The 14319-nt window shown below is 38.8% G+C and overlaps 1 protein-coding gene across 3 annotated transcripts; it reads right to left on the bottom strand.

Annotated features, from left to right (window-relative positions):
- Positions 1 to 9140: 9140 nt before the first annotated feature.
- On the bottom strand, positions 9141 to 13051 carry atf5b (activating transcription factor 5b). 3 transcript variants are annotated; one of them, XM_037268556.1, is made up of 4 exons: positions 12817 to 13051; positions 12063 to 12365; positions 10636 to 11818; positions 9141 to 10341 (listed from the first exon to the last, which is right to left on the bottom strand). In XM_037268556.1, exons 2-4 carry the CDS (start codon positions 12280 to 12282, stop codon positions 10155 to 10157), a joined length of 1590 nt encoding a protein of 529 aa, XP_037124451.1. In that variant the 5' UTR covers positions 12283 to 12365; positions 12817 to 13051; the 3' UTR covers positions 9141 to 10154. The 3 variants fall into 3 exon arrangements, with proteins under 3 accessions (XP_037124451.1, XP_037124452.1, XP_037124453.1); XM_037268557.1 differs by having other exon boundaries at positions 12144 to 12365; XM_037268558.1 differs by lacking the exon at positions 12817 to 13051 and having other exon boundaries at positions 11997 to 12090.
- Between the last annotated feature and the right edge of the window lie 1268 nt (positions 13052 to 14319).

Below are 14319 nucleotides of genomic sequence, written 5' to 3'. Positions count from 1 at the left end.
GTCCTGATGTTGTTTGCTTTGCATAAACTGATTTATTTACCAATTGTGGCGGAGGTACGTGCTCTACGTATTACGTACAGACATCTGATTGGGTTACTCCGGTCTACATATTCTACATACAACGTAATATCCTCTGGTTGGTTCATCAGGTCTACATGTTACGTCTACAAATTACATCCTTGTCACCACACAACATTTACAGATTTTGGAATTCGGTCCACACAAAGGCGCACCTTCGGTTTGTGAGAAAATTAAAGGCTTTTAAGTGCAAAATACGAAAATACGGTACATTTGAATGACATTCACAAGTCTCAGGAAAACTCCATGCTCCATAATTTCCAGACAATCTTAGACTTAAGGAACACCTTTTTGGTGGTAACGCAACAATTTTTCAGGTTACGCACAGTGGGTTAGTCAGAAGTCTGGACGGAAGAATGCGCAAGCCAGGCACGTTAAAAAATAGTGTTGCGAGTGAATGGGAAAATATGGCAAATGTCACTTTTTACCATTTAATCGGGAAGTGTTATTTTCTTATGTACAACTGTCAAACAGTTCAAGACTCACTTATGAATTATGAGCAAAACTTTTTTGTTCAACTACTTGTAAAGGGATCTTACATTGCAATTACTGTATCTAATCAAATGTTTCTTTGACATTTCCCGTGTCTCTTTTGTGGTATCGTTCTATTGTTTCTTTATGGATTTTCTACCAAGTCAAATAATTGAGGAAATACTTTATGTACACTACCGTTCAAAAGTTTGGGGTCACAAAATTGTTTGGGTGACCCCAAACTTTTGAACGGTAGTGTATATATTTATTTAGATAATTATTTATAGATTATATATATAATCTTCTGTGTAGAAAATCTTATAATATATATGTATACTTATATTCATAGATTTTTTATAATCTTATACAAATATAAGATATAATTTATAATATTTAATTCATAATATTTTATATATAATATTGGTCACCCAAACAATTTTGTGACCCCAAACATTTGAACGGTAGTGTATGTTTTGTGATTGCTCAGATGTTTTAAAGCAACGTTTTGATCAAATGGAATTTAGAAATTAACTGTTGATGGTGTTATTGTTATTAAATGGTAGAGCCAGGTTGGCAAGGCCAGTCTATAGGTTTTATTGTGGTAGATGTTAAAAACAGCATTGTGTCTTGCATGCACTATAATGTGCTTCCTGACTGTGTGGCGGTGTGTAAATAAAACTGTGGATTGTCATTGCTGACAACAAAATAAAGACTACATATTATACAAATCAGGAAAAACTTTATGTATGTTTTGTGATTGCTAAGATTTTTTAAAGCAACACTGTGATCAAATGGAATTCAGAAATTAACTGTTGATGGTGTTATTGTTATTAAATGGTAAAGTCAGGTTGGCAAGGCTAGTTTATAGGTTTTATTGTGGTAGGTGTTAAAAACAGCAGTGTCTTGCATACACTATAATGTGATTCCTGACTCTGTGTGGTGATGTGTAAATAAAACTGTGGATTGTCATTGGTGAGAACAAAATAAAGACAACATATACAAAACGAATCACTTTTTTGCTTTTATATTCATGTTATTGTGTGCTTGGAGTCTCCAAGATTGTAGAAAAATGTAATCTATCCCTCCAGGTGCTGCAGAGATACTTTTATGAGCTGTTTGGGGGCTATTTTTGACTCCCCTCAGTTTTCTCCGTTTTCTATTACGTATTTTTATCCATTACATCACATCCGTTGGGGCAGGACTACCAAACAAGGTAATGGGTGTGGCCATACGGTTTCGCAAATCCGCCTTCTTTATTATTCTGAGAGACTTTTGTAGTCCAAACAACAAGTGGAGAGATCAAAATGTTCTGTTGTTGGATGCATCAATCCATACAACTCATTGCACTGTCCCCCAGCATCAGAACCTCAAAGAAGTGCCTGGTCAAATTTCATTTTTCAAGCAGTGTTCCCAGATCTGTGGGCAAAGTCCTGCTTCAGTTCTCTCGGGCAATAGACGGACTGACTGACGGACGGACGGACGGACGGACGGACTGACTGACAGACAGACAGATAATTATATTTTTAGATAATTATATTATTAGGTATTAGATAATTAATTTATGTTGCTTTTTGTCTCATCTCCCTCAGGTGATAGACTCGTTGCTGAAGACATTTTGCCCTAATTTTCATTGACGAATATGGCTATCCCACGTCCAGCCGCCATCACAGCCCACTGACGATCAGGTCATGAAGTGATTGCATTCAGGACACTCACTTAAAAGATTTGTTATTTTGAATGAGCCGCTCTAACTCCTATTGCCCTGGAAAATAAAAGTGCAAAGTTCTTCGGTACACAAATGAGCAGTGACAAACTGATCATGTAATCTTAATGCAAATGTCAGTCATAATTTTGGTTTGGAGTGACTCATGCTCTGTGCTAAAATTAAAAACCTGTTGAAAGTGAAACTGTCGAGCCAAGAAAAAAATACAGACAATAGACAAATGTTGTAGAGCAGGGGTGGGCAAACCTTTTGAGCTCGCGAGCTACTTTTGAAATGACCAAGTCACAAAGATCTACATATATATATATATATATATATATATATATATGTTTTTTCTTATATATATATATATATACACGTATATATATATACGTATATATATACGTATATATATATATATATATATATATATATATATATGTCATTGTGAAAAGAAAGTCCTACTCCCACTCCCTATGAAAGTGATACTTCTTACTATGGCTAGCTGCCCCACTCATTTTTATACCCTTTCTTAAGTTTAAGAGAAAAAACAGGGTTCTGACAATTGGAGGGAACTCGCGAGCTAGCGTGTTTGTGTTGTGTTGTTAGCGCCGTTGTTTGTACACGCGTCAAGTGCGGGAAAAAAAAAAATATATATATATATATATAAATATATATATATATATATATATATATATATATATATATATATATATCACGCGATCAACCAATAGTGGCTTGGCGATCGACCGGTCGATCGCGATCGACGTATTGCGCACCCCTGTTGTAGAGTATCCTCGTTACAATGACAATCAGGAATCATCGTTGAAATGTGTTTTTATTGTGTAGCCCTTAATCATAAAAGATATGCCCACAATTCAGAGCTAAACACCCCGTCCAGGCAAGAAAGAATTCCGGAAAACCATTTTGATGAATGAGAAAGTAGTCCTTGAGATATGATCTCCTCCTCAATCCATTGTAGCTTAAATTTAGATCAAGAAAATGCAGTCATTGAGACATGTTCCATAAATGTTTTGATTTTTAGTACAAACTATAATCAAGTTATAAGTTAGAAGTATAAAACTTCACTACAGCCACTTATCATTCAGCAGAAAAGAGCAATAAGGACTATTCATAAAGTCAACTACTTGGAACACACAAATCCACTTTTCATACAATCCAAACTATTGAAATTCACTGACATAGTATCTTATCAAACAGCAATCATCATGTATAGGGCAAAAGCAAAACAACTACCAGATAATATCCAAAACTTATTTAGGCATCGGGAGGGAGGTTATAAGTTAAGAGGGAATCACAACTTCAAAATCTTAAACATAAGAACAACCTTAAAAAGTTTCTGTATAACTATAACCGGGGTCAAACTATGGAACAATCTAAGTGAGGAACTCAAGCAAAGTCCAAATATCCACCAGTTTAAAAAAATGTATAAAAATATGTTGTTTAGCGGGTACAAAGGCTAAGAGTGCCAAAGGGCTACACACAAGTAAAAATGAAACAGAACAATAAGTGTGCAAGTTTGTCTACTTGTGTTATATTGTAGAATTACAGTATAGTATGTTGAATCGTTGGTTTAATGGATGAAGTGAGAAAGGGGTAGGAATCTAAAAAGCTATGCTTCCTCCTACTCCTTTTCGAGCATTCTTTATTTTTTTATTTACTTATGTATTATTATTACTAATTAATTAATTTATTTAATGTATTTACTTCTATTTGTTGGTTTATTTTGTTTTTGTTTTGTATGGACTTATGTGGCACTTTAGAGTGTTATTTGGTTTTTTTTTGTTTTTCTTTTTCTTTTTTGTTTTGGATGTTCGAAATAAAGATATCAATCAATCAAAGTTAAACTGCATAGTTTATGTCTGAAGTCGTCAGTCTCAGACATTTTTTTGGACTTGTTCTACCGGTATAGGCAGTGGATACAAGTGTTCTTTGCTGGATCGTACATCACCAAGAAAAAAGGAAGCTACAAAGAAGAGGAAAAGGTAGCAACCATTCACAACAGCTTGTGACCAACTTTATTGCAGCATATACCGTGGCATAGCTACATCAAGAACAAACACAACGGTCAAATTAAAATTGGATATAAAGATCTAATCACCACACACCTTTGTGAGTGTCTAAAGAGGAACGGAAATTTGGCTTGATGCCGCATGGCTTCTACGAGTCGTCCAAAAAGGAAGAAGAGCAGCATAGAGTACACGTAAGCTCTCGACTGATGACAATTACTTGAAAATCACGTTACATTCAAGTCAAGTCAAGTCAAGTCCAGTTTATTTGTATAGCCCTAAATCACAAGCAAAATTCAGCATCGTTGTTATTTTGACCAACTGATGACAAGCACTTTGTAACATTTTCCTCTGAAAATAATAAATTCCAGTGTCAGTTGCCTCTTTTCGGACATTTTTCAATTGCACTATACACGTCCTTCTATACCTGCCTCGAACAGTTAGAGGCAGTCTACATGTTACGTCTACAAATTGTGTTACGGCAACCCGCTGCTTCAGAGCCGCATACAGCTCTCAAGCACTACCCTAGCGACTCCCTGGAGCTTTTGCCAAACATTTAATCGTGAATGTTCATTTTGTATTTGTAGCCTACTTAGTTATCTTAATAGGCGGCATACAGTTTATGTATTGACAGTCTATGTGGCCATGGAAAAGGCTTTTCGATTTTTGCGGCTCCAGACAGGTATGTTTTTATTGTTTTTTTTTTTTAACATTTTGAGTTGCCAACCCCTGAACTAGGCCAATTACTTCCTGCAATGTGGGTTTATTCTAACCTTACAGGATACAGTTGTCTGCATGCTCTGATCCCAGGCACTGTCGACATCTGCTGGCATTTACACCTCATTACAATCCTTCCCAATCTTGATGCGCTGTGACAAACTGCATTTATATTTTATATTTATATTTCCAATGCATTAAAAAACAAAATTTTCGAGAAAACTCGTGGGTGGCGCTCAATGGTTAAATAATAGAAAACGATTTATTTCAAGTTTTGGCAATAAAAATGTGAGGGTAGATTATATATGTTTTCTCAGAATTAAATGAATGAATACTCCTTTGAATGAATACTTTGTGTTGCAACTATCGATGGTAAAAAAAGGCCTTCATTTAAAGGGACACAAAAGCGTTGGTCCATTTTTCATTAACTAGCCCAGTTTATGAATTTTTTGCTCAGGAAATTGAGAAAAGTAAGCATATTCTATTGTATCCATTCATTTTGAAGAAATAACGAACCAACTAATGTCTTTAAAAATGCCCACTTTTCCACACACCCCTCCCCTCCATGTCTTAGTTGATGGTGTCACGGAAGGAAGCGATCACAATTTCCCCACAGGAAGTTATTGTACTGACATTGCTTAAAATATCAAAATACCGTATTTTCACGATTATAAGGCACGGATAAAAGTCTTAGATTTTCTTCAAAATGTGCAGTGCAGTGCGCCCTATGTGTGTTGTTGTTGTAAGGCGGACATATTAAAGAGCGCCATGAGAACGTTAAAGGGGGAATTGTGGGCGTGGATTTGCAGTACGCCCCACCCTTTGTGTGTGTGTGTGTGTGTGTGTGTGTGTGTGTGTGTGTGTGTGTGTGTGTGTGTGTGTGTGTGTGTGTGTGTGTGTGCGTGCGTGCGTGCGTGCGTGCGTGCGTGCGTGTGTGTGTGTTGTTGTAAGGCGGACGTAGTAGAGAACTCCATGAGAATGTTATGGATTGTATATAAAAGAACGGGTACATGCGTCATGCAAAACATCGTTGTTATAACAACAGTGAACATGGCAAAGAGACACGCTTATCAAGCACAGTTCAAACTGAAGACCATTAGCTATGCAGAGGAGCATGGAAATTGAGCAGCCGCGAGAGAATTTGAAATCAACGAATCGATGGTTCGCAAGTGGAGGAAGCTGGAAAACGAGCTCCGACAGGTCAAGAAGACGCAGCTGAGTTTCCGCGGACATAAAGCGAGGTGACCCGAGTTGGAGGAAAGACTCGAACAGTGGATCATCGAGCAAAGAACAAGTGGGAGAAGCGTTTCGACGATCACCATTCGACTAAAAGCAGCTACGCTAGCAGAAGAAATGAAAATTGGCCATTTTCAAGGAGGTCCGTCTTGGTGCTTTCGTTTCATGAAACGGTGCCATTTTTCCATTCGGACCAGGACTACGTTGGCGCAGCAACCCTGTCTGCACCTGAAGTGCCCTGTCACGTCTTGTCTATTTCCTTTCACCAGTCACCAATATACGCAAACTCGACGCGTCCTGAGGGGCTTAATGTAAGATGAATTGTTCATGCGTTCTTATATTTTCAATTGAAATTGGTAGGGGTTCACTTGACTTACATTTCCCCTGAAGCCGACGTATGGCGTACCACCTGCACCGCCAATCTTAAAAGGAGGCGCTTTAAACAGCCTCACTCAGCTGAAGGGTCAGCCTCCTTGCTGAAAGTATAGTGCTGCCAATTTTTCCAACAAGCTGACCTCCGGGTTTGTGACACAGTCTGGGGCGAGCCTCCTGAAAGAATGGGACTGATCTTAGCGATAATGCAGAGGTGACAAAAAATACAGTTTTAATAATATTCGAACAATTCGTATGAGGCCTCATTAAGCAGTCGCACCTCATTAAGCTTTAACCAGGTCTCTCAAAGACCAATCATGTTAAAATTATTATGAGGTTTAATGATCTAGTACTGCTTTTGCAGAAACTGATCTAATAATCATAAAACCGGGTTTCAATCTTGTAGGCGCTGATATGAGCAATTTCCATCAGAGGATTCCTAAATGAAATATTAAGAAAAATGTGTTGTCTAGGTCTTGCATTGTATTTTAAGTGACTATTTGCGCAGCGGGAGGTATCAACCATTGGAATTTTATGGTTATTCGCTGGGAAACAAGTACAGTTATTGGGCCCAAGTAACACATCATCAATAAGAAAATGGATCAGTATATAGTGGTGCACTATGTGAGGGTGTATTTCTCCAATCTACACAAAAAAATATGTATTTTAAGAATCGAGCCTAGTCCTAGTTAGCTCCATACTTGGCCTGCTCTAGTATGAACTGTGCATTTATTTCCTCCTTATTGAATTGTAATTGGATGTCTAAGCAAGCCTTTCGCAGCCTGTGGAAGACCTACACTAAATAGCTTCAAATTTACTAAATAAGTAAACAAAGAACATTTTTAACTAAAAATTGTAGATTCATATTCAGTCTAATAGATGGTTTCGATTGCATCTCTTCACAATGTCACATATGCCCTTTATTTCTCATCTCATGACACACACAGACTCATTTGTTTCATTTAATCCTCCAATATCAACAACCATTCACCCACCATATACCACCCCCATCCATACAACTGTTCATAATGAAACAAACCCCTTCTCGCTGGAGCAAACATAGCCTTCAAGCGCTGGAGGCCATTGTAACAATACCCATCTACTGTCTGTTATGCTCCCCACCACCCTGGATGTGTTTCGTAAATCCTCCCCAACCCACATAAACCCCCTTGTTTTCATTTCTTGCATCACATCCCAGTGCCATGCGCCTCCATCCTACTTTTGTTTTTTTAGCAAGCTTCTTTTTATCTTGTCTGTGTATGTTTGTGTGTGTGTCTGCGTATGTGTATATGTGTGTGTGTATATATATATATATATATATATATATATATATATATATATATATATATATATATATAATACGTATGTGGCGAATAAATTTGGCTAAACATAATACAGGTGCGGTTTTAATAAGTTAATAAAGTTAATAAGTTCGCCACATTTGTGGCTTAGAGGGACACCTGGTGGTGGAGGATCCGCTTGGTCTTCTCGGAAGGTATTTATTACCTTCTCAATGCTGTTTTCTCCCACTGCAGTATCCTAGCAGGACAATGGCACGTGCCAATCAAGGGGCGTTGTAAGGATTTGGATCCCCGGGAATAAACTGCTGTAAATTGCAAATGCATTTTTTTAGCATCCCTCTTAGAAAGGTCATCCATTATTAATTTTACATTCATGTGATAATCATTTGAATAGTATAACTATTGTGTTTTTTTAATTTTCAAATTCATATGATAATCATTTGAACAGTATTTGTATGTTGTAATTTTTAAATCAATTCATTCAGTGACAATTATCCATTTCCAATCTTGATTTCATCTTAATTGATTTCTAAAATTAAATAGGTTAAGTACTTCAATTCGTCACTTTATGACCACGTACAAAATAATACTCTTTAAAAAAAGAAATAATTCTGCTGAATTACAAGAACCGGAGTGTGAATCAACACAGTTAATGTCATTGGATGTCAGCCCAGTTTTTCATTCTGATGGTTCAACTTGCATTTCTCGCCCCTTTATGAAAGTATTGTGTGATATTGCCTCATACACTTGAAAGGCCTTGAACTGCTGCAAGAGATACCAAGAGACTTCACTCACACACACCCTCGCGCGCGCACACACACGCACGCACGCACGAACACACACACACGCACACGCAGCTGGAAGATGAGATAGTCAACGTCTGCAGTTTAAAAAAAAAAGGACATTTTGTTGCACGATGAAAAGGCGGTCAGTTGCCTTCCACATTGCCCCTAGTGACAAAGTGGCAATTAGTCCTACAATGCAGCCACCAAGAGCAAGACATGGTCATACTACAAAAAGGAAGAACAATTTTGGATTCCATCTGTCCCAATGTTAGCGTACATTTTTTGCATCCCATGCTGTTACATTTCTGTTTACCCTCACTAAGGTTACGGTTGAACTGGAGCCTGTCCCAGCTGACTTTAGGCAATCGCAGGGCACTTACAAAGAAGAATTGACGCTCGCATTCACACCTACAGACATGTAGAGGGGGAAAAAAACAAGAGTCAGAAATGAATGAACATGACTGCTTTATTTGGCTGCAATTCACCTGATGCATAATTTCCTGACATTGGCATTGATCAATAAAAGGCCCTGAATTCTCCAAAATATCAAATTGGTCAGTCAATAACAATTCCATAGAGTCAACATTTATTGTTGTGTGATTGTTTTTTCGCAAAATACAGCCAAAAACCTAAAATAGAGGAATACATTAAGGAATTTTGTTGGGACAATGAATTATTCAGCATCTCACTCTCAGCCCAAAATCAAAACCTAGGTATGACAAAGAGAAAAAAACCTTGACCAGATGAGGTGGAGCGCTGAAAGTCATGCAGTAAACAGAATAATGCCTTCATATAACACTCACACATGCTTTTCTGAAAATCAAACATGCATGGGTTATTTCAGTCATAAATACACAATTGAGAAATACAAACCCTCTTCATGATTCTGATTATGAATAATTGTAGAGCATGTTTACACACCTTTTCAGCAATCCCTTTATTCATCTTAACGCAAATGGTAAATGAACATTATTAAGTAAAAATAAAATACAAAATAAATATTTATGTATATATATATATATATATATAATTATATATAATTTTGTGTGGCTCTACCTTGATGCCACCACTGTGTGGGTGTCACAAAAACCACACGTAATTCAATCACTATCACTAATTCAAGGACCTTTCTTTTCCAGCCGCAAACACAAAAACTCAAAGCGTTCACAAAGGCTTGTGAGTTCAGTTGGGATCACAGTGGTCACGGACAAGTTCAGCATCTTCTCTGGAAGCCACATCACTAAGGCTTTGTAGAGTTCCTCACCCTTTTTAGGGAAACCTCTGTTTTTCTTGATGAAATTGATTTTCCCACTCTCCTCTTGGAAGATTAGTAAATATATTTTTATATAAAATGACTAGCAAAACCATGCAACTAACAATCATTTTAACAAGATTTGAAACCTGTCTGTGCTCTCGATTCGTTGGGGGTGGGGGGATGGGGGGAGTTCAGCGTGGGCGCTTTTTAGGCACTGCCATCTTGTTTGAGTCGCTGACTGCGGGCCTTGTAGACCTCGATAAGTAAATCTTTCACATACTGAATCTCTCGTTCCACCGATTCCGCCTTGTCACGAAGTTCCCTGTTCTGCCCTTCCAGTCCATGAAGCTCCTCTTCCAGAGAGTCCAACTCTGCCCTTTTCCGCAGCCTGTACCTGCAGAGGAAACGTTTTTGTTGGAGTTAATTTTGGTTGCCTAGAATCTTGATTAATGAGATGAAATGAGTGTGGAACCTTTTGGGATATCTGCTGAGATTTAACAGTGAGGACAGCAGACTAAACATCAATTTATCTGCCATAGCGGTGAAAACTAGGCTACTTTGCTTACGCACCAAAGAAAGTCCATGTCCACATTTGACATAGAATAGCCCAACTTTACCATTCAAAATTGACTCGGAAGGAGTACACCACCCTGATGAGATTTGAAAAGCGAGGGAGAAAAATGTTTACCTGTGAGCAGCAGTTTTATTCTGGTCTCTCTTCTTCTGCTTTCTCTCCCCAGTGTTCAAATCCAAAGAAGCGGCCCCAACTACAAGCGTCGATTTAATGGAACACGGCTCATCCTTTAGCCTCTGAGTCGGGCGGTGGATGGGGGCGCCCAGCAGCGTCCCCTCACTCTCACCTCTGGACAGACATTCGTAACTTTGGTCCGCAAGGCATTCTGGATAGAGGTAGTGGCCGTGTTGGGGCTCTACGGCTTGCGCCGGCTGGTCCAGTTCACCGATAAAGCTATGGTATGGTTCCGTGCTGGCCATGGATTGGTGGAAGTAGCTGTCGGCAGCCATCATTGTCTCTTGGGGAATACTTCCAGACAGTCCTCCATCTTTGCTGCAATGCAGGACCTCGAGCCCGGAGCTGTCGTAACTTACATTAACCTTCACATTGTGCATCAGCTGTCCCTCTCGCTTGTGGTGGCCGTCGTAGGAGCCACCAAGGCAAAAACTTCGCGCAATCTCTTCGCTGCAAAACATCCCTTCGGAAAAACAATAGCTCTCCTCTTCCTTCAACGATAAAGCACATTCTCTCACCTTCTTGATGCCACTGAGGCTGTTCTTGCTCACCGTCTTCAACGTGGAGTAGTGATTCACAGAAAACTCTGTGCTCCCTGAGTAACTTCCCCTGGAGCCCCATGTATCGAATCCGACGTCCTCCCCAACTTTCACTGCCTCACTGATGATTCTTCGCCCACTGTTGTGGTGATAACGGTGGTGGTAGTTGTATGGCGCAGGCCGTGCGATTTTGGATCTACCCATGGGACTGCCACAGAAGCTGGCCAGGTCCAGTTCCCCTGTTGCCAAGGTAACAACCACAGGGCTGGTGTCTGATTGGCTGGTCCCATACGAGCCATAGGGTAACTGGTAATAAGACTGCGAGCCCATAGCTTGGGCACCTTTGTCACATTTCGAGGATTTCTCCGACTTGCTTGCCGTGGCTGTGGACTCGGAGCGGAAGTAGTCCTCCAGCTGAGCTAGCTCCTCCTGCAATAAAGAGGTCATGACCTCCAGGTCTGAGGGCACCTTGACATCTTGTTCTAACGGTGAGGGTGGAAGGGATGAGCTGGGAGACGACTCGGTAGTTGACACGAATGAAGACAAATCAACTTTTTCCGTCATCCAATCTGAGTGACCATCACCTAAAGGAAAAACATTAGGATGAATATGAGTTTTTTGTTTGTAATTAAAAGAATGTTGAAAAAAAACTCATATGCTGATTTTAAAAAAAACACAAAATGTTGAAATAAACAATGTAAGAAACATAAACAATATTGTTAAAATCAACAAAAAAACTCTCAATAAAATTCAACGACTAACCGATCATCTGAAAATGATTGAACAGCATCGTCTGCATTCGATAAAAATCCAGTTAGCTGTACTCACTGTACGACATTAGTCCCGTGCTGCACTGCGGCTCCGACCTCGGGATGTGGAAAAATAAAAAAGCATCTTGGAAAAACTCACCAATAAAGCGCTGCTTTTCCTCAAGCTCCGCCCCCACCGTGGGCCGCGATTGGCTGGGGCTAGCCTGTCGGAGAGGGAGAACGTGGAGCCCGCCTGTGGAAATGAGGTGAATTTTCCTGCGAAGGATCGATGCCGCCATTGTATCGTCTGCTGCGATTAAATTGTGAAATGGCACAAATAGTGCAATTGATGGACGAAAGGGTCACATAAATACTTGAAGATCTGAAAAAAGAAAAAGAAATCATTAGTAATATCTTTTTTGGTTTCCCTTTCAAAGCCTACAAAGAAAAAACACAGAATTCCAGAAAAACGAATTATTGTGATTAAGCGTTTGTTAAGTTACAATTACTTAAAAAAACATTTGAAAACACTACTCATAACATCTGTCACTACCATGTCATTCAAAATAAATGACAGTAACACAGAAACAATGGCACCTTCTAGAAAAATTTTTCAACATTCCATAAAAAAATAAAATAACTGCAGAATTGATGTAAACGTTGATTAACGTGATGTAACACAAATCAATTTTAATAATGGAAAATTAACTTAAAAATGTCATTCTGGAACTTCAACAATCTCAAATAAATTGTTTATTTGTTTAGACTTGGGGTTAAAGAGCAAAGAGTAGACATTCATTGCTACTAACTCAGTGCAAAAAAGTTGTACTCACCCCATAGTTCTGTGTGGTGTCAAGTGCGTTGCGAAAGCAAAGCACACGAAGCTTTAAAAGGACGACGGAGACGAAGCCACGCTTTTAAAAAGCCATACCCTCCCTTTTAGGAAGTCAGCAATGAAGCGATATTTGCGGCAAGAACACTTGAAGACACAAAGTTTTTAAATCGGTTACTTCTCCAACTCCAGACGCCCCGACCGGATTACATTTCATGAAATCACTCCGCACTTTCCAGAGTTGAGCCGCCTGTTACGTCATCAACTAGACGGGACTTTCCCGCTACCAAGAGACTTCGACTCATGTTGCCTTTGCCTTACTTTTTTCTTTTGCCTTTCGGTCTTTACGTTTACATTACATTACACCCGGTAATTAATAAATAGCGGCCAAGAAAAATGACTTCACAGCGGGAGAGCGTACTACCTCCACACACAGACGCACACACAAAATAAAGGAGTAAACTAACTGATTTCTTAAAGGAAGAAATATCCAACGTACGTAATTGTTTGTCTTAAATGTTTATTTTAAAGTTAGACTCAAAGATACGTTGAAATAAAGAGCATGTTGAAGTTCAATGTCTGTTGCTCAGACAGCGGCACTAGTTTTCGGTGCGCCTCGGCGGAAGGACACAGTATTGCAGCGTGAAGGTGTAACTTTAGTTGCAGCCCTGTTGCATCAGATGCGCAGAGGGACTCAACACCGTGGTCTTCACCATTGGCTTACACTGGGAACTTGTTTTTTTTTCCTATTGGCCTCCCATCATTCTTACACTGATTGCTAATCATTTCACATTAGCACCAACCAGGGAGAAGCGTGTCACTGAGCTCCAGAAATGGTATTAAATATTAGATCAGATTCATAACATAATTAAACTGCTATTGCACTTAAGATCATCAAAAGACTATTCATCTTTATGGGCTCATTTCTAATTAATGATCAGAGTACAATTATTAAGCAAGCGATTGCTGAATAGGACGCTATAATAATTTCATCTATCCATCCATTATCTGCACCACTTGTCCCCAAATGATTTCAATTAGTGTTTTCAATTGTTTTAAATTTCAATTCAGTTAAATTGATGTATTCCCTATTATTGTGCTTTCTTCACAGGTTTTCTTGGTTCATCAATGTGACATTATTGCATATAGCAGAATATAGCCCAAAAACAAAAAGGTAGGTTCGTAATAATATAAGATTACTAGCAAGAGTGCCCTTATATCAAGCGTTTAAATGTTAACTACATTGTTAATAATAATATCAGGAAACACTTGTAATGCATTATTAAACAGCTGGAGTTTTCACCATCAAGTACCTCACTGCTTAGGCCTGTTTAGGCAATGGCCAAACTTAAACGCATGCAGTACATAGAAACACTTATTTGTGCACATTAAGGGGGTTACACAATTTGCTTCTTATAGCATTTTCAAATAGTCTGCAATTTTACAAAATGCACATTAAAAATTCAATCCATCTCATGTGAAGCTTTAAACTTTTGAATCATCA

The sequence above is a fragment of the Syngnathus acus genome, chromosome 13 (assembly GCF_901709675.1).
Source record: "Syngnathus acus chromosome 13, fSynAcu1.2, whole genome shotgun sequence".
Lineage (NCBI taxonomy): Eukaryota > Metazoa > Chordata > Actinopteri > Syngnathiformes > Syngnathidae > Syngnathus > Syngnathus acus.
This window is presented reverse-complemented; position numbering and strand designations above follow the sequence as displayed.